This window comes from Lucilia sericata, unplaced genomic scaffold (genome assembly GCF_015586225.1).
Source record: "Lucilia sericata isolate MDLA Ls3-8-SP2 unplaced genomic scaffold, ASM1558622v1 Contig000595F_arrow, whole genome shotgun sequence".
Classification (NCBI taxonomy): domain Eukaryota; kingdom Metazoa; phylum Arthropoda; class Insecta; order Diptera; family Calliphoridae; genus Lucilia; species Lucilia sericata.
The window spans coordinates 254,620-277,676 of record NW_023994602.1 but is presented as its reverse complement, the minus strand read 5'-3'; the positions used below and the strand labels follow the sequence as shown (position 1 = coordinate 277,676).

The window sequence follows — 23,057 nt, the reverse complement described above, 5'->3', positions numbered from 1 at the left end:
GATGAATTTACTTATGCCGATCATCATTAGAGCGTCGTAGCGCTAACTCTAATAATCGTAGTGATTTAGCTCCACAATCAATGCAATGGGCAATACGAAGTCGCGATACAGCTCGGTCCTCAGTACGAATGCCAGCTGGTTCCAGTTTAGTTTTTATAGATCCAATGGCATTGCGCCGTTCAACGGTACCAGCAAGTACCGCCGTAGCTGCACCTCCACAAGAACAGCATACTATGGCCACAACATCCAGCAATTTAGCACGTGCATTTGGAATAATTGTTCGCCAAATTTCTGAACTCTTAAGTAGTTTGGCGTATAATATTATGAATGATATTGAAACCTCTTTGAAGATTCAACCCGAAGAAGCCACTCAATTGCAGGTTAGTCGTAGTTTTTTAATTCTTTAATTTAAAAATTAAATTTGAACACCTATAACATTTGTCAATGTCATGTTTCCACACTAATTTAACCAAACTAAATATATTTTGCAATAAAAATATACTTTATATTTAAGGAATTTGTGGAAAAATGTTTTAAAACCTACCTGGGATTGGATGTTTTCTGTAATGGATAGCACTGAAGCCAACTCAAGTTTGGAGCATATTTAACTAATTATACCGATCCTACACATCCTCTGCATCCAGTTAAATTTGACTGCACAGAATAACACAAATCAACAAAACAATAGTGGAAGCAGTACTGCAACTTCTTTCAGGGATTAATTATCATGGGTATGTATATTTTTTATAAATTACTATCATTATTTGTATTAGATATCGATTGATAATCTAAATGTCCGGAATTTTTAATGGCGGCTAAAGAAATTACTTCATAGAACTATATTATTTTCCTTTCTATCGTAATCGTCCACTTTTTATTTAAACAAATTTTAGTACTCAGCTCAATTTTGAGTTATGACAGTCTTGTAGTAAAATGAACGATATGGAGTGATATAAATTATAATTAAGTTTATTTAAAACAAATTTTAGTACTCAGGTTCAGATTTTTTGTATTTCAAAGTACACGTGCTTTTTTGGCATACATAGTAGGGTGATCGATTGTTCGACATTTCCAAAATCTGGTTTTTGTTAACCGGTTTTTATTATAAATAAAAAAAATCAATTTTAATTTGAAAAAATTTATGTTTATGTTTAAATTTGATTAATAAAACATTAGTTTCTCGACTCGAATATTTTTATAATTTAGACGGGCTGTATTATTATTTACTTCAAAATTTAATTTAAGTAACCTTTGAAAACAAAACAAATAAAAGTATTCGAAACCGGTTTTTAAAAGTGAAAAAATCGAGTTATTCGGTATTCGAACAATCATCATTTAGAAAAAACCGACACTGGTAATGCAGAAAAAACCGGTTTTAAAACCGGTTGAAACCCCGAGTCGATCATCGTACATGCATAAATAAAATTCAAATACGTAATTTTAGATATAATTAATCTAGAAATATTATAGTAAACATTTTAACTTAAAATAACTTTATTAAGATTATGATAACTTTCTTTTTATTTCGTAGCCTCTACCTCTCGGCGAGACTTCTTCACATACTGCTTGTCTCTCATGAGAGCTCATACGTCTGAACACCGTGATGCTCTTCCGGTTTTGGATATAACAGCGTTGCGTCATATTGCCTACGTGTTGGATGGATTTATTTATTATATGCGAAATGACACAAACTTCTATGAGAAAAATGAAGGAATTCAAAGTAGCTCCCTTAATGCAAATGAAAATGATGATACTGATGATGAACTGTCTAATATAACAAGTGACGATCCGTATGGAGAAGTTGGGGGAGCGGGTTCATCTCTTAATGTTGCAGGATCATCGGGAACATCTAGGCGTCATGTATTTTCGCAAGATCTGATTCAACTTTGAGTCTCGGTTGTTTAGCTCCTGATGGGTTTGATTTGCCACTTGATGTCGCCATACCATTAGCTGATAACCTCATCTTTTGCAAACCAAATTCTAAAAGGCAAGACTTGTTTGCCAATCTACCTTTAATTGTATCACCTACAGAAAATATGGCCCAGTGCAGTGGCGAATCATCGTCAAATACACTTGACTATCCTCCAACGAAACTAGGATTTTCCTCGTACAGTTCTCGCCGAGCTGCTCAGAGTTCTCCGAATACGTCTATGGAAATAATTAATACAATGGAGGATGATGACATTGAAGATGAAAACGACGAAGTCCACAATGGAACTCAATTACCTAAAGCTACATGTTCAGCTAGTTTTCGCGTTATTTCGGATTCATCGTCTGGTACGGGTTCTCTCGAGTCCAACACTGGTGTAGGAGGAAATGTTTACTTGCAACTAAAAAAAGAAACAATATGCAGACGATCCTAAATCATTGAATGAGAATCAAGAAAAATTGGATGATCAAGATAATATGGATGTGGACAGTGGCAGTGTTAATGATATAATTGAAAAGACACAGACCGATCATTCAAACGCGACCCAGTCTGGTGTTATTGCAACAAGGCCCGATGTTATTATAGTGCCCCAAAAAAACCACTGCGTGGCAATGAATCCGATTTAATGTTACAGTCAAGCAGCACAGGATTTTCGTCATCATCGTCAATGGTACGAAGTGTTATAGTACGAGCTGGTGGTGGAAGTAGTTCCTCATTGAAAATTCAAGACGAAGCGTCTACTTCTCAAAATCTAAAATGCCATACTTATCAGTAGATGATTCAGCAAAGAATATGATAATGGGTCGTTCGGCAAGAATTACATCATTTATGTTTCCCGCTCGAGGTCAACACTTCTGCCAGAAGTTCGATTCAAACGATTCATCTCCCTCGTGGAACTTTTGCTTGGTCGTTGGAAACTTACTCTTGATCTATTTGGCAGAGTCTTCATGGATGATGTGGGCATGGAGCATGGTTCGGTTTTTACCTGAGCTACGCGGTTTTCCTGTAAAAGAAATGCGATTCAGACGTCATATGGAAAAACTCCGTAATGGACAACAACGAGATTTAATCTTCTGTAAATTGGAACGCAATCGTGATAGTTTAATAATTCAACATTCAAAGAATTAAATACTCAGTTTGGTAGTCAGAACAGAAGAGTTCATCCTCCATTAACATTTAATCGAGTAAAAGTGACATTCAAAGATGAGCCTGGCGAAGGCTCTGGAGTGGCGCGTAGTTTTTACACTTCCATATCGGAGGCTCTTCTAGCTAGTTCGAAAATGCCAAATTTAGAATCTGTACAAAGTGGAAATATAAGCGGCAAGTACGGCGTTCCCTTTTCAAGTATTTTACGCAATCGTGGAGCGTCAAGTCGTGATGGTCCCACATTACAAAGGCGTGGTACTGGTAGCAAGATTCTATGGCGTACAGCTCGTGAGAGAAAAGCTCTAAATTATGAAGCTAGACCCTATATCCCAGTATCGAATAATTCAGGTAAAAATATATAATAAAATCGTTATGGTAGAATAAATTTCTAAATTTGAAAAAAATTTCAACAATTTCAGATATTTCTGGAGATAATCCTAATGAACACTTGTCAATGCATTTACAGCAGCTGGGAGAACGTCTCTATCCAAAGGTATTTGTTTGATTTAATACAACACTAGAATCAAATTTGTAAAATAAAATTTCATTTAGATCTATTCCTTGAATACTGCAAATGCTTCCAAAATAACCGGTATGTTGTTGGAAATTCCAACCCCTCAATTACTATCGATCTTGTCATCGGAAGAAATGTTGCGTCAAAAAGTCAACGAAGCTCTGGATATTATAGCATTTAAACAAAAGTCAGAAACAAGCAGCACATCATCTTCGGCTGCTCAGTCGAAAAAAAATGAATCCGGTCGTGCTTCTGGAGCCATGTCACGTAGAAGACAACGATCCACTTTTCTATATGCCAGGAAAACGAGGTTTTTATACTCCTCGTCAAGGTTATGGCTCATTCGAACGCATCAATGCATTCAGAAATATTGGAAGGTATTTATTGTTGAATTATCGTAACTCTTTGGCAAATGTTTTCAACTTTATTTTCCTTATCACATCAGACTTATAGGACTTTGTCTACTACAGAATGAATTGCTACCATTATTTTTGCAACGACATGTGTTAAAATATATTCTCGGTCGAAAAATTAAATTTCATGATTTGGCATTTTTCGATCCATTTATATATGAGTCATTTAGACAACTCATTCAAAATTCTCAGACCGAAGATGGTGAAGAGGCTATCATAAGAATGGAACTATTTTTTGTGTATGTACATGTGGCTTTTAAGTTTTTTTATCTAAAAATTATTATTAAATTACAAATTATATTAAAATACATATTTTGCAATAAACTGTTTCTTATACGCTCTTATACTAAAAATTATAAACTTTAGGATCGATCTAATGAAGGAAGAAGGTGGTGGAAGTGTGGAGTTAATACCTGGAGGTAGGGAAGTTCAAGTCACATCCCAAAATCTGTTTGACTATATCAGACGCTACACGGAATATAGATTAATAAAAGCCCAAGAAAAAGCACTAGAGGTAAAATGATTAAATAATATATTGATGTACATATTAATGTATAAAATAATACATTATTAATTTATTACTTAATTTTAGGCCATCCGAGATGGAGTTTTCGACGTTTTGCCAGATAATTGCATGCAGAGTTTGACAGCGGAGGATTTGCGTTTGCTTTTAAATGGCGTCGGAGACATAAATGTTACAACACTGATATCTTATACAACATTTAATGATGAATCGAGTGAAGGTTCGGATAAACTTTTGAAATTTAAACGCTGGTTCTGGAGTATTGTCGAGAAAATGAACACATTGGAACGACAGGATTTGGTAAGAAGCTATCAAGAAGAAACTATTATTTTCATAAGTTCTTTTTGTTTGAATAATATTTTTATTTTCTTACACTTAAAGGTCTATTTTTGGACGGGATCTCCTGCTTTGCCCGCTTCTGAAGAAGGTTTTCAGCCCTTGCCATCTGTTACCATACGACCAGCGGATGATACCCATTTGCCAACAGCAAACACATGTATATCCAGACTATATATACCCCTTTATTCAAGCAAGTCAATATTGCGTAGCAAGTTGCTATTGGCTATAAAATCCAAGAACTTTGGTTTTGTATAAATGAACAAATATTTTATTTCGCTCTGTTCTTTATTAAATCTCTTTATCTATGTTTATAAAAGAAATGTTTTTAAGATCTGATTTATTCGATTTAATTAAATCTGCTTTAAAGAAAAAGAAAATTAAATTAGCAATGAATAATTTTACACTAAAAGTAACGTGGTGGCAATGTTTGTTTGTACCAGGAATTGTTATTAGAAATTATTTACAACAGCCACAAAATCATTCTCCATTCCTACACATAATTTATCATTAAATTAAGAAATCGGACTTTCGTTGTTTTAACTTTGGTAAATTTATTATATACATAAATATTTTATTATTTTTATTTTGAATACCTAACCCTTGAATTTGTGAAAACATCTGCTATAAATTATGTTTCTGCATATTTAAGGCATGTGTTTTTCTCTTTTTTAGTTATAATAGAATAAATTCTTATTTAAGGATATTTTCCCATTCTTATGAATACTTATTTTATAAACTTAATCACAAATCACGGGGAAAACTTCATTATTACATAAACAAATACTATCCACACATACACAAATATAAATATTATATGCCTATACATACATCTGGCAACACTATGTACAGATAAACGTATAAAATTTGCCATCTTGATAAAAAAAATAAAATTTATTAAATTTACCAAATATTTCATGCTAAAAATTCACAAATCATACCAGTAAAACTAGTTACATTCGTGGTGTTAATTTTTCCTAAAAAATTCATAAAATTAACTTTTAAAAGACTAAAACAAATCATCCCATGTGCTCAGTTATTGCCTCTTTCCTTTTGTTACCGCTTAACAATAACAAAACAACATAAAAAATTTTTATACATAAAAAAATAAAAAACAATATTCTGCAAGTGCCTATTTTTTATATATTGTTGAAATTATTATAATAAAATTTATTACACGATGTCATATCTTTGTGGTGACTGTAATTTAAGTACCTCCGGATCTCGATGCCTACTTTGTAGATCCTGTGACACTTGGTATCACGCTGAATGTGAAGATATAACTAAAACATTGTTTACCACCTTGGATAAAAACCGCAATCTAGCGTATACCTGCAAAGCGTGTATGGATAACCCGCCTGATAACTCTGATGCAGCATTTAAATCGGAAATTCGAAAAGAATTTACAACTCTCAAGAATTCAATTAGTGACATGAAAGGCGATCAAATTGAAATCAAATCCAAAGTTGATTCAGTCATAAATGAAGTCCGTGCAGAGCTGTCCAACAGCTTAAAGGGTATAAAAGATGAAATTGCAAGCTGCAAAACTCAAATTAATTGTAATGACACCTTATATAAGTCTAAGTTTTATGAACTGGAACTTCAGAACCACGTTCTTCAACATCGTTTAAATAGAGCTGACCTAATTATAACTGGTCTTCCAACAGACTTAACTGACCTCCATTCAATTGTAAAAAACTTGTGCACCCATCTCGAAGTTAACATCGCTGTTGATGACATCCTTAACGTTATGTATATTAAAAAACATGGTGCTATACTTGTTAAATTTTGCCAAATAGCTAAACGCGATAAAGTTATTTCGGAATACTATAAATCGAAATCCCTCAAAGCGTCTGATGTTATAAATGGGGCTGCTGAAACCCGTGTTTATTTAAACGATAATTATTCATCCCTTGCTAAAAAATTACTAAAAATTTGTTGGAAACTGAAAAATGATAAGAAGATAAAGGGTTATAATATAATAAATCGTGAAACTCTTTTTGTGAAGATTACTATGCTTAATGAGGATGTTAAGTCTCTCAATTTTCACGAATGTATTAGCTATTTTAAACTAAATTACCAATAAGTATACCTAAACACCTATATCTTAATCTATTTACTGTATTTTTCCTTTTGTAATGTAAAATACCGTAAGCTTATATTTTTTATTTTTTATATTAAGATGGCTCTTTTCATATTGAAAATGTTTAAAATTACAAATAACTTTTTATATATCACTTTTTGGCTCCCACTAATATATGTGTATTGTCGTGAATGCGATGTCTCTTAATGGTAATCTTGGTCCTATAGCCGGGGATAAATCAATGTTAAACAAATGCCTTTCATCTTCGTCTGAAGTTATGAATATTGGTCATATTAATGCCCAGAGTCTTTGCCCCTCTGCATCCAGCACAAAATTAGATGAATTTAAATGTTTTTTCTACAATAGTCTTCTTGACATCATTGGAGTTTCAGAAACTTGGTTTAAACCTCACTTAATATCCCAATCGTTGACACTTTCCGGTTATAATCTTGTAAGAAATGATCGTATCAGGAATACTACTTCGAATAATAGTGGCCCAACCAGAGGTGGCGGCGTTTGCCTTTACATATCTAATAAACTTCGTTACCGCATACTCTTTCGTGCTGAACAATATGGAGTTTGTGAGTCTTTATTTGTCGAAGTTTTTGGAAATGGAACCTCTGTAATTGTTGGTGTTGTATATTTACCCGGCGGCGACATTAATGCATTTGAAAGTATCCATAATAACTTATTTGATCAATACAATAATATTATTGTTATGGGAGATTTTAACCATAATCTTTTTGATATTGTTAAATCACGCAATTTACGTTCTTTAATTTCTAGATGTGGCCTTCACTGTATACACAATTGCCTACCTACACATATTTTCCCACCTAATAATGCTACTTCTTTGCTAGACTACTTTCTCCTGAGTCAACCATCTTCTGTTGTTTACAAAAACCAGATACAAATTCCATTTTTTTCATCTTACCATAGTTTCATCTTTCTATGCATTAAATTTCCCTCTCAATTACGTAGTACCTGGATTGAATTTAAGGATTACAATCGCCTGAATTTTGAGAACATAAGTGAGTATTTTAGTCAATTTAATACATCTCCTATTTTCAATACTAACAATGTTGATCTTCAATTATCTACCTTAGATAGTTTAATTGAAGGACTTCATAATTTAGTACCAACGACAAAAATTTTATCTAATTCAAATAATTCTAAATGGATGAACTCGAGTGAAATTTTACAAACCAGATCAAAAAGAGATCACGCTTATCGTGCCTATCGTAGAAATCCTAATAGTGTAAATTGGTCTACTTACTGCAAATTACGTAATAAAACTAAATCTGTGATCAGAAAAGCACGTCGGAAATATGGTGAAACTTTGTTCAGTGTAACTGATAATAGTACATTATGGAATAGAATACGTAAAATGGGTATCGTTGATTCGAAAAAATCTGAATGCAATGATTTAGACGTGGAAGAAATAGCTAATGTTTTTTTGGACAATCTCAGGCAGGACAATACCGGAAACCTTGAATTTGACAACTTTGAAGACATTGCCAATTCGTTTTCTTTTATTCCTGTTACAGAATATGACATATTAATCGCTTTAAATTCAATTAAATCTAACTCTACAGGTCATGACAAAATTCCTATTAAATTTATAAAGATAATCTTTCCTCTCATTTCCCCTATACTTTTGTATCTTACAAACACTATTTTCACCTGTTCTAAGTTTCCAACCTCCTGGAAATTAGGCCGAGTCGTACCAATCCCAAAAAACGGAAAATTTGATAAAGAAAACTTACGACCCATAAGCATTTTACCTGCTATGTCCAAAATAATAGAAAATATAATGAAAAAGCAAATATTTGATTATTGTGCACAATATTCTTTAATCCACCCTAGTCAATTTGCATTCCAACGTAATCTCAACTCTACGTCTTTACTATTATCTCTCACCGAATCTATTAGAACCAAATTAGATAGCCAAAGAAATTGTACGTTAATTTCACTAGATCTCAGTAAAGCTTTTGATCGCATAAATCATGCCACTCTTGTAGATAAGCTCAGAAGATACTTTAATTTTTCAAAACCGGCATGTAAATTAATATACTCCTACCTTTCAGGACGGTCGCAGTACGTTTCCTTCAATGGTTATAACTCTAGTATTAGTAATGTAACTTCTGGCGTAGCTCAAGGGTCCGTACTGGGTCCCATATTTTTTCTCACATATTTAAATGACTGTATCTCGCTTTTTAATAACAGCTTTTGCCAATCCTTTATATTTGCTGATGATATATTTTTATTGTTTTCAGATAAGTACGACAATATGGAAAATTTTGAGATAAATTTGAATGTTCACCTTAACTCAATATCTAGTTGGATGTATACAAATAGTCTTGAGATAAATCCAACTAAGACAAAGGCCTTAAGTTTTAATTTAACTAACCGAACTTTTTCATTTCCAAGAATATCTATTAACGGACAGGCAATTTTATTTGTGGAATCTCTCAGATGCCTCGGTGTAATTATTGATTCTAAGTTAAATTTTAATGAACATATCAATTTAATTGCTAATAAAACTTGTCTTATTTTAAGAAGACTTTACTCGTTAAGAGCGTTTACTCCCAAACATGTAAGGAGCCGACTTGCCTTTTCACTTATCATGTCCCGAATTAACTATTGTCTCGAAGTTTTTTCAGCAACGTGGTCTTATAATCTTAATATTATTGAAGCAACTGTTCGAAAGGTAATTCGTTATGTATTTAATTTAAGAGCTCTAGAGCATGATCGTACTTCGATGCTCACTCCAGTATTCTTGAAATGTAGTTTTAATAATTATATTAATCTACGTATTTTACTTTATTTCTACAAGGTTATAAAATCCGGTAAACCAATATCACTTGTAAATCAATTTTCATTCATAAACTCAACACGAAATATTCAAATTTTTATTCCTCTGGGACATCTTTCTGTGTTTGATCGATCTTTTGTAAAAAGAATCCATCATACTTGGAGCTTACTACCCAACCATCTCAAACAATTTTCTTATTCTTCTCATACTTATAAGAAGAAACTCTTAGATTTTTTTAATGAAAATCAGTAGCATGATTAGACATTGTTTTTAACCTACATCAACCTTTGGTTATAGGATTATTATTATTATTTCTTGATATTTAATTTTTGACAATACATACATATATGGCTGGGGAGCCAAATCGACTTTTCTAGTATAGTTATCTGTCTCGCTCATGGTTATTTGTCACGGGCTTGTACAATAAATTTTTACTACAATATTTGTTCTACAAGCTCTGATAAATTCTTATGAATATGACAGTATATATATACCTATATATATATATATCTAATGATTACTGTATCTTATTTTGTATTTATATAAAATTAATTAATCTATTACATAGTTATTAATCTTACAATACATATTTTATTGGCCATGAAGGCTTTCTTTGTATTGATATTAATAAATAAATAAAAAAAAAAAAAAATAAAAATAAATAATAATATGAATAATAACTACATAAATACAATACATAAATATATTACTATATCTATAAACTGAATATTCATAAAACTCTTTAGCATTAATGAAAAATGCATTAATTACATATTAATTAAATATTATAAATACGTATATTAATGAAAGCAAAAACCATATACTATTGTATTAAAAAAGTAAAATGAATTAATAAATACATCTGCTTTGAAATATACATAATTTAATGTTTTTTAATCCTTAACCATTCTCTGCAAAAAAAGCCTAACTTGATGGGAAGCAATATTTAGGTACCGTCAAGGGTTTACACTTCCAATAAAGATGTATAAAATGGGTTTTAGAATCTGCGTTGTTAAAAATTGCAATATTCATTAAAGTTGGCCGGCCATACACGTTGGGTTTGTGTGTGTCATTTGTTGCATTCCTTTTATCAACAAACGCACAGTGGTTTAGAAACATTTTTTAGACATAATTCGGTATCTCGGGAACTATTGAAGATATCGTAACACAGTTTTTTCCCAGGTGAAATTATTTCGAACATTATGGCTTCAGCCATTTTACAATTGAAGTTATAAAAAACCGGCTGTTTCCAATTACCGCGAATTCCTCTCACCAAAGCGACTTGGACCATTCTTTTTGGTTCAACAACTACGTCATTTTTTCGGTCACCATTCTTCTCTACACTTCATTTCATCGAAGGAAAGCATGCATAATTTCTCCTCAGGAGCCAATTCACTTGATCTCATATGAGATAATGTTTGCATTTGGATTCCTGGTTCAACACATAGTTTTGAGGACCATATACGTAGTGTTGCAGGCGATAGTTGGGGGTAATTTTTTCGTAAAAACTTATAGGTACGAGGACCAGCAGAATACAATGACGTAGCGAACGAAATATCATCTTAATTGTAACATGGAACCTTTAATCGACTGTTCACGTTTTTCGAGTAATTTGGCATTATTGAAAACTGATTGGCTTTTAGTGAACTTAATTCAAGTTCTAAGGAAGCTATTTTTTCGTTAAGCTTAGCCACCTGTTCTATAAGTTTTTGTTGATTTTCTATAAACGAAACACTAAAATGATTTGAAATAAAGTATTGACCAAGGTGAATAGACTATAAGGTGAAGTCATTTCATTTTGCGGCGAATTCATGAAATTTTTTATATACAGTGAATCAATTAAGTAATTTGCCTATGTAAAATTTTATAAATTTTAAGAAAAAACTTTATCTGAACAATTATTTTTAGCAAAATAAAGCAATTTGTTTATTGTATTTTTTAAAGAATATCTTATATTTTAATTTTCTACCATAAAAAGTAAAATCGTGATATTAATTAACGATAAAATGTGAACGTATTGTTAATTTTTAAGGTCAATAAAGTATTTTGCTTTTTTTGGTTTTTGTTCATTTTTTAATATTGCTGCATTATTTTATAAAATTTAATATTTTTATTACTCCTATGTATTAGAATAAAATTTTTTAGATATTTTAGTAGTGGAACGACTAAGTTTGGACATTTCTTAACCGATTTATTATCCTATATACCTATAAGAATTTTTCAATATTTGACTTAACATGAAATCTATCGTTTCTTTGATTTAATTTCGAAAATAATAAGTAATTTTGATTTGGATACATGATATATTAGGAAATCAATGGATTTGGACCTAGAAAAAAAATTTAGTGGGGTATAAATCTATAAAAATAATCTGGGTTTTTAGTCATTTTGTATTGATAAACAAAAACTACATTACGGAAACCCCATCTATTTGGGGAGTACTGTGTGAATTTCATTTAGAATTGTATAATATTGATTCTTATTCAATAAAGCTAACACTAAGTACCATCCTAGCCACTCTAAGTATGGGGACATCACCGTATACCACTATAGAACTATTACATGCTAGAATCTTTATGTTCTACCTCATATTTTGAATGCATTATTTTATGAATAAAGTACAGTAGGCTTTGGATAGTTATTCTTGATTTGGATAGTTATTCTTGATTTGAGTTCAAACTATATATAAGTGTATGTATTAACTGAAAAATATTGCTTTTGTGGATCTTAGGTGATGAGAACCGCCTCTATTTGTAAATATCTAAATTAAGTATTTTTCGCGTACCACACGATAGTTCACTTTATATTGTTTCGAAGCAACCTAAGGTCTGTTTAGAGGTCTAAATTTAAACATAGTGTTCTTTTAAGTTCGTATATGGACTTTGGAGAAGATAAATGATGGCTTCAATGGTTTTTGCTTGGATACAAGTCGCTCTCCTTTGGCAGTTAAAGATTTTGAAAGACACTCAGTGCGTTTTTTTAATAATTCTTTGTGTTATTTCATCAATTTCTATATTTTATATTTTTCAATGATTGATTAAACATCTCATAATTGAATTTCATTGATTTATACTTGTTCTAAAAATCTAAACTAATTTTTTATATTGGAATTGCCTCATTATTTCCCTTTAAACATTTTTAACGCAAATAACTACACAGTTTCACACAATAAGGATATGATTTTTGAAAATTACAATTGAAAAATACTTAACACGTGTCCTTTTAACAATAAAACAATAAAATCCAAAAAGCAATTAAAAAATAATTTGAAAACCCCAACGAAATTAACTGGAAATTTCAATATGCAAAATACTTTATTGACGTGCAAATTCTGATGAAAAATAATAAAATGCAACAACAAATGCACCAAAATTTTTATTTTTATTTTTTTTTTTTCTTGGTTTTCCCATTCTACACAATCTCTATTTTCAATTGGAAAACATAAATTTACTTTTTACCTGTTTTTTTGAATTTTATTTATGAACAAAAAACAAAATTCTCTTAAAAAAAGGTAGGCAAAAAACTTAGTTGATTCACTGTAAATGAGATCACAACAATTACAAACTCAATCACCGCTCTTACAAATCGAGTAAGCGAACTTTGTGAAAGCAATAAGGAGAAAACGAAACAGATTTCTGAGATGGGTAAACAAATCAACGATTTGGAACAACGAATGCTAAATAAAACTATAGAGATAAAAAATGTAACCAAAGTTGTTAAAACAATCGCTAACTCATTAAATGTTCAAATAGAGGACCACGAAATTAGCAATTCATACGTGTGGAAAAAAATCAAGGAGAGTTATCGTTGAATTTACGTCTTTCAATAAGAAAAAAGAGTTTCTAAGCAAAATAAGTCGCCATAGAGTGGATTCAAACTTAGTTAATGATGAAACTGGTGAACACCTAACCCCATATAAACGGCGTTTGCTCTGGCTATCCAAAACCAAAGCAAAGGAAGCTAATTGAAAATTCGTATGGATTCGTGATGGAAACATTTACGTCAAGAAAAATGAAATATCAAGCCCCATTTTAATTTCAAATGCCACAGATATTGAACTGATTATATCAACAATTTAAAATACCACAAAATCTTATTTTCCCATTTTAAACCCAATATTTTAATTTTATTTACTAAATATGTGCACAAATTCAAATAAAATGTTAAATAACTTTAACCAAATAAATAAAAGTATCTAAGTTATCCTACAACAATCATATATACGAATATTCGTTCACTACGATTAAATTCTAATCCGTTCCTAGTTTGTTTGACTAATATCATAAATAATATTAACTTTATAATTCTTGTGGAAACCAATATCAAAAATGAAGGGCAACATGTTTATAATATTAATGGTTTCAACTCGTATTTCTTTAATAGAGATGGTAGAGGTGAAGCTGTAGCCGTCTATGTAAGAGAAAACATTCACACAAATATCAACATAAATACGATCTCATTCGAAACAATAAAAACCTTACAGTACGAAAATTGCCAATTTGTACTTTTCGCTCGTTATATTACCTCATATCCAACTAATTAGTTACCTCTGGTAAATAAAGTGGTCGATATTTTGTCTAAACATTCACTACATTTCACCATTCTAATCAGTATTTAACATTTGATAAATTTTCACATGAAGTTTATGAAAATAAATTTGCAATGTGCTTACACATATTTTTGATATATATTTTTGTTTTAATTCTTATTTTAATGAGCATTCACATTAACGATCCTTGTTTTGCTTTTTGTTGCTATGCAAACGCCATCTATTTGTAAGATACTTTTTATATAGTTTGTTGGTGAATCTTATAGTTGACATTCATATGAATTTTTATTAAATTTCTTTCAAAATTTTTGGGGCGAAATCGCTAATCATCGGTTTGCGCCAATTTAAGAAACAAAACCGAGCTTTAATGGTAACGAAAACGCTAATCATCGGTTTGCGCCAATTTAAGAACCAAAACCGAGCTTTAATGGTAACGAAAACGCCGGCCATTGTTTTAAAACAGTTTTCAGAACAAGTCTATTCCAAACTTTAACTTGATAATCAAATTTTAAAATTTAAATTAAATTGTGGCTAAAAGTTATTTAATTAAGAGAAAAACAAACTTAAATAATTTTTGTGGCTAAATAGCTACATTTTGAAATCGTGAGTAATTATACTGAAAATATTTGCATAACTTTATAATAGGCCAAATTTCGTTTTATTAGAAACATTTCTGGCTGTAATTTCTGTTGGCAAAATTGTTTTAAAGGTTGAATTAAAAAATAATTGAAGTCAACAACATATTTGCATGGGAAAGGTACTTTTGTTAAAGTCTTATTCATTCCTCATTTTTTTATCATTTTACTCCCTGGAGCCATCTCAAAAAGAGTAATATATTTATAATTTAATTCCTCTTTTATATAAATCTCTTATAAGATTACTTTTGTTTTTGTAATCTAGATTTGGCACCTTGTCCATAATACAAAAGATATAAAAGAACAAGAAGAAGACAAGCTTTAATCCTCTCATCAAGTCTGACTTCAACTGTTTCTTCATCTCCACTTCACATATTTTGTTGTTCTACCAGTTTGATTAATGCCATTGAATAAAGAACAATAATTAAAAAGTGCTGTGATTAAAAATTTAAGAAAACCAATATTGGTGATCATGTTGGCGTAAGTCGTAAAAGTTAAAACACATGAAAATAATTCCTAAAAGTGAAATATTGCAACAAGAAAATTTAAATAACAGAAGATATAAATATTTGTTAAAATTATTTTTATTAAAATTGTTCTATCATTGTTAAAATTTTCCTAAAATATGTTAAAATTCTAAAAAAAAATTGCATAATCATTTGTGGTAATTTCTTTTGTCTTATATTTTTTTATAAAATCGAGAAAGAAATATTTAACTGTTATTATGTATTAAGTGTTTATTGTTCTTATATTAACAGAAGCAAAAGTCATAACTTGTTATCACTGTTAATTATTTATTTATTTTGTTTTGTGCACTTTTGCCTAATTTGATGTTATCAACATCTAAAAATTTGGATATAAAATATTGCTAATTATGACTTTTACTCCTGTAAATTACATATGTTCTGTTAAAAGTGTTTTTAAAGTTTGTTTTTAAATGTTATTTGAATCGGCATAAGTCAGTGTTTATAAACATTTATATAGCAACATCACTCAAATATAAGAGAAAGAGAATCAGCAGCAACATCTACAAAGATCTTGGGATATGTGAGCAGCTGGATAAAGTGAGTTTTTATACGTTTTGTTTTTATTTTGTTCTTTTACTTACATTTTTATTGATTTTTGTTCCAAAAGTGTTATTGACTTTTTTTGTTTAGGGTGACCAGCTAAGATAATGATTTTTATAATTTAGCTTGTCGATCAATTTTATTTTTAATTTTATTGTATAAAATATCATTATTTTTGCTGGAAATCTTTATAAAGAACTTGTTTAAACTTTTAAAAACATTTTTGGTAAATTATTTTAACTTTAATTTATTCTTAGTTTTTTTGTTATTTCATTTATTTTTTATATTCTTTCTTATTATGATTAAGTTTAATTAAAATATTAAATATAAATATTAAATCAGCGTTTAAATATGCAGCACTAGCACCACCTCTCTTGTATATGACTATAAAATAAATATGAAAGTTTATCATTTTTGTATCACTTTGCTACTAAAAATTGCAGTCATATATATTCGTATTAATATAAAAATTGCAACTCGTGTTTGCAATTTCTAGTAGCAGGCAGACATAATTGCAGGCCAACACAAATATATTTTTGTGCTTTAGCAGCGCACACTCAAATTTGTTAAATTAATATGGCGAGTATTGATGTTATTTTTGTTTGCGTTTAGTTTTTCCTAGCAGCAATGTAACTTTTTAGTTTTGCTACTGCCAGTTGTAGTTTTATTTATTATTTTTTTGATATATATGTAAGTACACTGACAGTTTTATGACATTTCATGAGCTTAAATTCAGTATTTCACTTCACATTTGTACGCATGTATGTATGTATGTATGTATGTATGTATGTATGTATGTATGTATGTATGTATGTATGTATGTATGTATGTATGTATGTATGTATGTATGTATGTATGTATGTATGTATGTATGTATGTATGTATGTATGTATGTATTTATGTATGTATGTATGTATGTATAATACAGAAAATACTACCTTGATATTTGTTTGTTTTTTTCCTTAATGTATTACACAATAATATTAACTACATTTCTTCAAAAAAAAATTATATAATAATCTTCCACATTTTAACAGTGTGATTTGAATAATTTGTAAAGTAAGCTCATTAGAATTCAACGAAAAATATTTTAATTATGTGTGTTTACCCTGTTTTATACAAGGTGATTATAAATTTATTAATTTCTACAACAAAAAATATTTAAAACTATCATTTGGTTATAAAATTGTTATAAGTATAAGCATATTATCTTACAACTACATTGCTCAAAAATGTTTATTCAATAGAACAAAATAATAAAAACATCTAAAGAACGCTTTTAATTTGAGTTGTGTTTTATGGGGTAGCCATATTTTCAATAACATATACATATTTATTTAATTCATATAGAGGTTCCAAGCCCCCTAATAAAAGTCTGCTCATTTTTTCCCAATGTTCATAATGAAGTTAAAGTTTTTCGTCAAAATTAGAAGATTCTGACTCTAATAGTTTCCGAGAAAAACGATTTCTGTATTTAATTCATATGGGAGGTGCCACTATGTATATTTTACAAACTATTTTTTATGTTGCGAAAAATAATTATCCTTAATTAGAGATTGTGGTAACACTGGTATAACTGTTTATTCATAAAATAAAATATAAAAAAAAACAATAAATAAATTTGCAGCTAGCAGTTGCAAAACAAAATTTAATTGCTGCTAGGAAAAACTCAGCGCAAATAAAAATATCATCAATACTAGCCATATTAGTTTAACAGATGTGAGTGTGCGCTGCTATAGCACAAAAATATATTTTTTTCTTGTACAAAAACAAGAGATTAATACTGTTCATTCCTGCTGCTAGAGATTGCAGTGTAACGTCGCAATTTTTCTAGTTAAACATAAAAACAGAACGGCAATATTTAGTAGCAATGTTTTTTAAATCTGAAAAAGTTTAAATATTTTTAGTATGACTAGTGATAAAAATGTGTATTTTGCGACAAATGCTGACTAATATATTAGTAAAAGTAAACACTGGTTAAAAGTCAACTGTTAATAAACATTTAAGAAGGGTTTGTTAATTGGTGAAGTTTATTAAATATATACCAAAAAGTAATTATCTTCAAGGATTATATAAATAAAATTAAAAAGTAAGTTGTCATATTTTACATTAAAATACTATTTTAGGAATAAGTTAACAACTCTAAACGGCTTCCATTTCCATAATTTTTAAACGAACTCTAATATGTTTAATTAAAAATGATTTTATATTAAATTTCGTCTCTCTCTTAATTGGTTTAGGAGTTATAAGCATTTAAAGACTTTCTCAAGTTGTACCTTTCGGCTTTCATTTAATGAATATTGCATTTTAACCTATTTAGATTTATTTGAGTTAAATCTTAACTTTCAGCATTTTTTAAACTATTTGCGCGTTTATGTCCTGTTTCTAGATTACGTATGATCACTTTGTGCTAAATTTTATTTGTATTTCATTTTCGTAACAAAAAAAATACATTAAAATTTTACTTAAGTATTTAATCGCTAGCTGGAATCATTATATTCAAATTAATACTACTATTTTATACATACATAAATTATTTTTTGACTTGGGTCACTTGACACGAAATTGCCCATATAAGATATTTAATATTAAAATCAAATATTTTTAAAACCACCTTTTTTAAATACAATTTTATTAATTTTCATATAGCTTTGGATTTAATTATTCTAATTATAGGCGTTTACTAATATTCTTAAGTTTTTGAAAGTATATAACTCCTTAATTAGAAGAGAGCAAACAAAAAATAGTATTGCAGTATTAGTATCAAAAGCAATATCCCGTTTAGGGTCGTTAAGGTGTTTCTATTGTTAGTGACTGTAAATAATTTTAAAAATAATCCATGACTTAGTAATTTCAGATCTTTATAGACGGTTTAATTCCAAGTTATTTAAAAATTGTTCATGAAAGGTAATGATTCAAAACAATAAAATGCATTGATTCAAAACAATAAATAAATAAGTATTTAATTTTTAATTATATTATTTTTTTTAGAAAGCAGTAGCTAATATTGTACCTCCTATTAAAATACTTCTAACCGAATTAAAATATAAAAAAGGGATCTGATAAGTTATATATGTCTTATTTCATCACGTGGTTCCATTAAAAATGTCGATTATTTGCAGAAAATGTAAAAAATGGATCTGAACGTTTAAATTTCGGTGGGAAATGTATTGATCATAAGACAATCCTATTTTTATTGCTTCCTAAAGTATAACACGAAATTTCAATAAATACAAAAGTATGTATGTATATTCAATATTAATTATAACATTATTTTTGTTTATTTCGTTGAAGGATTAATGTGTTCCAAAATATAACTCTTACAATTTGATGGATTGATCATAAAATCTATGAAGAACTACAAAAATATTTTAGAGTCCAACGTTTTACAATTTTTGGAAGTATACCAGTCAACAGTTGGAATATTAATACAGATTTCCTGAAAATTATCTTATTATAAGGTAATAATTCTAAATTTTTGATACATATGTATGTACATTATACCCACTCAGTCTGTATGGAAAGCAAAAACGTGTTTTTGTTACCCCTCTCAAAATTTACATTGCTTTGTTTTATGATGATTCCCAAAATATTTTAAGTCTAGCGATGACCGTTCGTGAGCCGGACCAAATAAAAAAAGGTATTTTGGAATTATTTTTTTTAAATTTTTGTTTGTTTTGAAACAAAATATCCAATACGGGGTATCGTTTAAAAGGTATTTTAAAGCAGCGTCCAATGATTGTTAGGTTTTGTCATATTCCAAAATATTTAAAATTGTTAGGTTTTTCACTAAGAACAAGTAAGAGTGCTATATTCGGCTGTGCCGAATCTTATATACCCTTCACCATAGTGTATTTAAAAATTCATTTTCCCGACTATCATTATTATAGCAATAGCAAAACATAATGAACAACAACAACGCTAAACGAAATAAACACACAAAAAACAAAATACACAAGGCAGTAAAACCAACAGACATCCAAACATACGAAACGAAATACAGAAAAAAACAAAAACAAAATACACAACGCAATGAAACCAACAGACATCCAAACATAGGAAATTCAATACACCAAGAAAACAAAAACAATATACACAGGGCAATGAAACACACAGACATTCAAACATACGAAATTGAATGTACTAAGAAACAAAAACAATATACACAAGGCAATGAAACACACAGCCATCCAAACATACGAAACGAAATACTCAAAAAAACAAAAACAAAATACAAAGGCAATGAATAAGCAGTGTTGTTGTTTATTTTTTATGAAAATTTCAGAGGTTGTCTCGGATTTTTGCTTATATCTCCGTTGTTTATGAACGGATTTTGCTGATTTTAAATAGGAAACTTCTCGAAAGCATGTCTGATAGAATTATTGAAGATTTGGATCTCGAAGATATCTGGGGTCTTCAGAAAACTGATTTCAACAGACAGACAGACGGACAGACAGACGGACATGGCTTAATCGACTCCGCTATCTATAAGGATTCAGAATATATATACTTTATGGGGTCGGAAAATTATATTTTGGAAATTACAAACGGAATGACAAACTTATATATACCCTTCTTACGAAGGTGAAGGGTATAAAAATAAAATGTGTGCACAATTTTGCAAATTAGACTCGGCTTTAAAAAACCTTTCAAATGATACCACATACTGTATATATTGTTTAAGAAATGCCGTATAATTAAAAAAAAAATAACTAAAAAGGGACTTTTTTGTAACCGGTTCAGCTCACGAACGGCCATCGATAGACTAGAAATATTTTGGGAACCATTATAAAACATTACAAAGTTTTTTTGAAGCTGGGTAAAATATTGAATTTTTTCTTTAAAACTGTCCAGCTCATGAATGGACAACACTTAACCGAAAATATTTTGGGTAACATCATATTACATAACAGCGAATATTTTGACGTGGGTAACTCAAGCACCATTTTTTGTGAGTCGGTCTAATGTACTTTTTTTAGATTAGTTGTTAAATCTATTATTTTTTCTACTATTTTAATTTCAATTATTTCAATAAAAACTATAAAATTTCATTTTATTTAGATTTATTTTTATAGATTTTATTTTGGTGAGTATACAAATAGAAGAAAGAAAACTCATCTTCTAGAAGACGAGAATACTCACCTTCTAGAAGAAGAGAATACTCTTCTTCTAGAAGAAGAGAATACTCTTCTTCTAGAAGAAGAGAAAACTCATCTTCTAGAAGAAGAGAAAACTCATCTTCTAGAAGATAAGATAGGAACTCTTCTAGATGATACTAGTCACTTCAAAAAGTGACTTCCTAGTTACATCTAGAAGAGTCTTTGGCAATACCTTACTTCCAAGAGTCATCTAGAAGTTTCTTCTGCGGGTCTTCTAGAAGTATCTTCCACGTTACTCTTAGACGTTCCCCAGCTCGGCATCAGTTCTTCCCGACTGGTGACAAGAATTCTTGTACTTCCGCAACATCGCTGGCGAGCTTTTAGCACGTTTGGAAGTTTCATACGGGTAACTTCCGCAATAGAAAATGTTTGTAGGGAACATTTAAACATGCATATATATATGTACATATTAAATCCTCGAATCAACAACAACAAAGCGAGTAATGATCAGAGATATTTGTTCTCACTACAGCATATGTAAGTGGTCTATGCAAGAATTTGTTTTCTTTGTTATGTCTTCTCTTGTTGTTTCGTTTATTATACACTCCATTCCATTTGAAGAGATCATCTCCATGTATTTTGTTGTTGTGATGTTTTGGTTTAAAATATTAATATTCATATCGCCAATGATAATTATATCTTGCTTACTGTTTTGTGCGTTTATTATTGTATCGAGTTACGTATATTATGAATTCGTTCACATTATTTTTTGGCGGTCGATAAATTGTAAAATTGTAAAGAGAATGTTTTGTTTTTTTTGTAACATTGATTCCCTGCAGTACGACGAACTAGTTCGACAACAGCGATATTTATAGCCACTAACAACTACAACTAGTGAATTTTCAACCCACTAGCAATGTTATTTACTGTTGAATTTAACATGGGAATGTCATTGCGAGTGGCCGATTGACACCTTATGTATAACATGTTTCCATTAATATCACTAGTTCAAATTCTCCAACAAAAATTAAAAAATAAAGAGAAAAAATGAATTCTGAAACTGGGGTTGAACTTGGTACGTATCGATTTGTAGTTAGAAGCTCTTACCACTGAGCAATTGAACTCTTGTTCAGACAAAGCCCTAGATGTTGTTATGAAGAACACGTAATTTTTACAAAAATTTTTGTATTTTCTGCGCCATTAAATGTAAAGGGATACTTTCAGCATTATATTTCGTCAGAAATGTGCCATGTGGTTATTTTAAGCACTACATGTGGCTATCAAAGTGACATTTTTAAAACATCTAATTTACAGTGTTTACTTTTACTATCATTTTTATCACTAGTCATACTAAAAATATTTAAACTTTTTCAGATTTAAAAAACATTGCTACTAAATATTGCCGTTCTGTTTTTATGTTTAACTAGAAAAATTGCGACGTTACACTGCAATCTCTAGCAGCAGGAATGAACAGTATTAATCTCTTGTTTTTGTACAAGAAAAAAATATATTTTTGTGCTATAGCAGCGCACACTCACATCTGTTAAACTAATATGGCTAGTATTGATGATATTTTTATTTGCGCTGAGTTTTTCCTAGCAGCAATTAAATTTTGTTTTGCAACTGCTAGCTGCAAATTTATTTATTGTTTTTTTTATATTTTATTTTATGAATAAACAGTTATACCAGTGTTACCACAATCTCTAATTAAGGATAATTATTTTTCGCAACATAAAAAATAGTTTGTAAAATATACATAGTGGCACCTCCCATATGAATTAAATACAGAAATCGTTTTTCTCGGAAACTATTAGAGTCAGAATCTTCTAATTTTGACGAAAAACTTTAACTTCATTATGAACATTGGGAAAAAATGAGCAGACTTTTATTAGGGGGCTTGGAACCTCTATATGAATTAAATAAATATGTATATGTTATTGAAAATAT

General features: G+C 29.9%; 3 protein-coding genes and 1 pseudogene across 3 annotated transcripts in view; all 4 read left to right on the top strand.

The window, feature by feature from the left end:
• Window positions 1–32: 32 nt before the first annotated feature.
• Window positions 33–582, top strand: LOC119606495 (E3 ubiquitin-protein ligase hyd-like). The gene is made up of 2 exons (XM_037960024.1): window positions 33–380; window positions 515–582. The coding sequence occupies exons 1-2, from the start codon at window positions 81–83 to the stop codon at window positions 572–574; spliced, it is 360 nt and encodes a 119-aa protein (XP_037815952.1). The 5' UTR covers window positions 33–80; the 3' UTR covers window positions 575–582.
• Window positions 583–1,527: 945 nt separating this feature from the next.
• LOC119606499 lies at window positions 1,528–5,594 on the top strand (annotated as a pseudogene).
• Window positions 5,595–7,082: 1,488 nt separating this feature from the next.
• Window positions 7,083–10,390, top strand: LOC119606494. The gene is made up of 2 exons (XM_037960023.1): window positions 7,083–7,976; window positions 9,222–10,390. The coding sequence occupies exons 1-2, from the start codon at window positions 7,121–7,123 to the stop codon at window positions 10,010–10,012; spliced, it is 1,647 nt and encodes a 548-aa protein (XP_037815951.1). The 5' UTR covers window positions 7,083–7,120; the 3' UTR covers window positions 10,013–10,390.
• A 5,485-nt stretch (window positions 10,391–15,875) lies between these two features.
• The window catches only part of LOC119606501 (aminopeptidase N), a 75,470-nt gene continuing 68,288 nt past the window's right edge, over window positions 15,876–23,057 (top strand). The window contains exon 1 of the mRNA XM_037960033.1: window positions 15,876–16,008. The gene's annotated coding sequence lies outside the window, so the exon portion shown is untranslated. The remainder of the gene's footprint in view (window positions 16,009–23,057) is intronic.

What these genes read in the sequence shown, in the direction of transcription:
- LOC119606495 (XM_037960024.1), top strand. Translation starts at nt 81, where the DNA reads ATGCAATGGGCAATACGAAGTCGCGATACAGCTCGGTCCTCAGTACGA. An exon ending in AAGAAGCCACTCAATTGCAG is followed by an intron (nt 381 to 514) that starts GTTAGTCGTAGT and finishes TTTATATTTAAG; the next exon opens with GAATTTGTGGAAAAATGTTT.
- LOC119606494 (XM_037960023.1), top strand. Translation starts at nt 7,121, where the DNA reads ATGTGTATTGTCGTGAATGCGATGTCTCTTAATGGTAATCTTGGTCCT. An exon ending in CCTGAATTTTGAGAACATAA is followed by an intron (nt 7,977 to 9,221) that starts GTGAGTATTTTA and finishes TATTGTTTTCAG; the next exon opens with ATAAGTACGACAATATGGAA.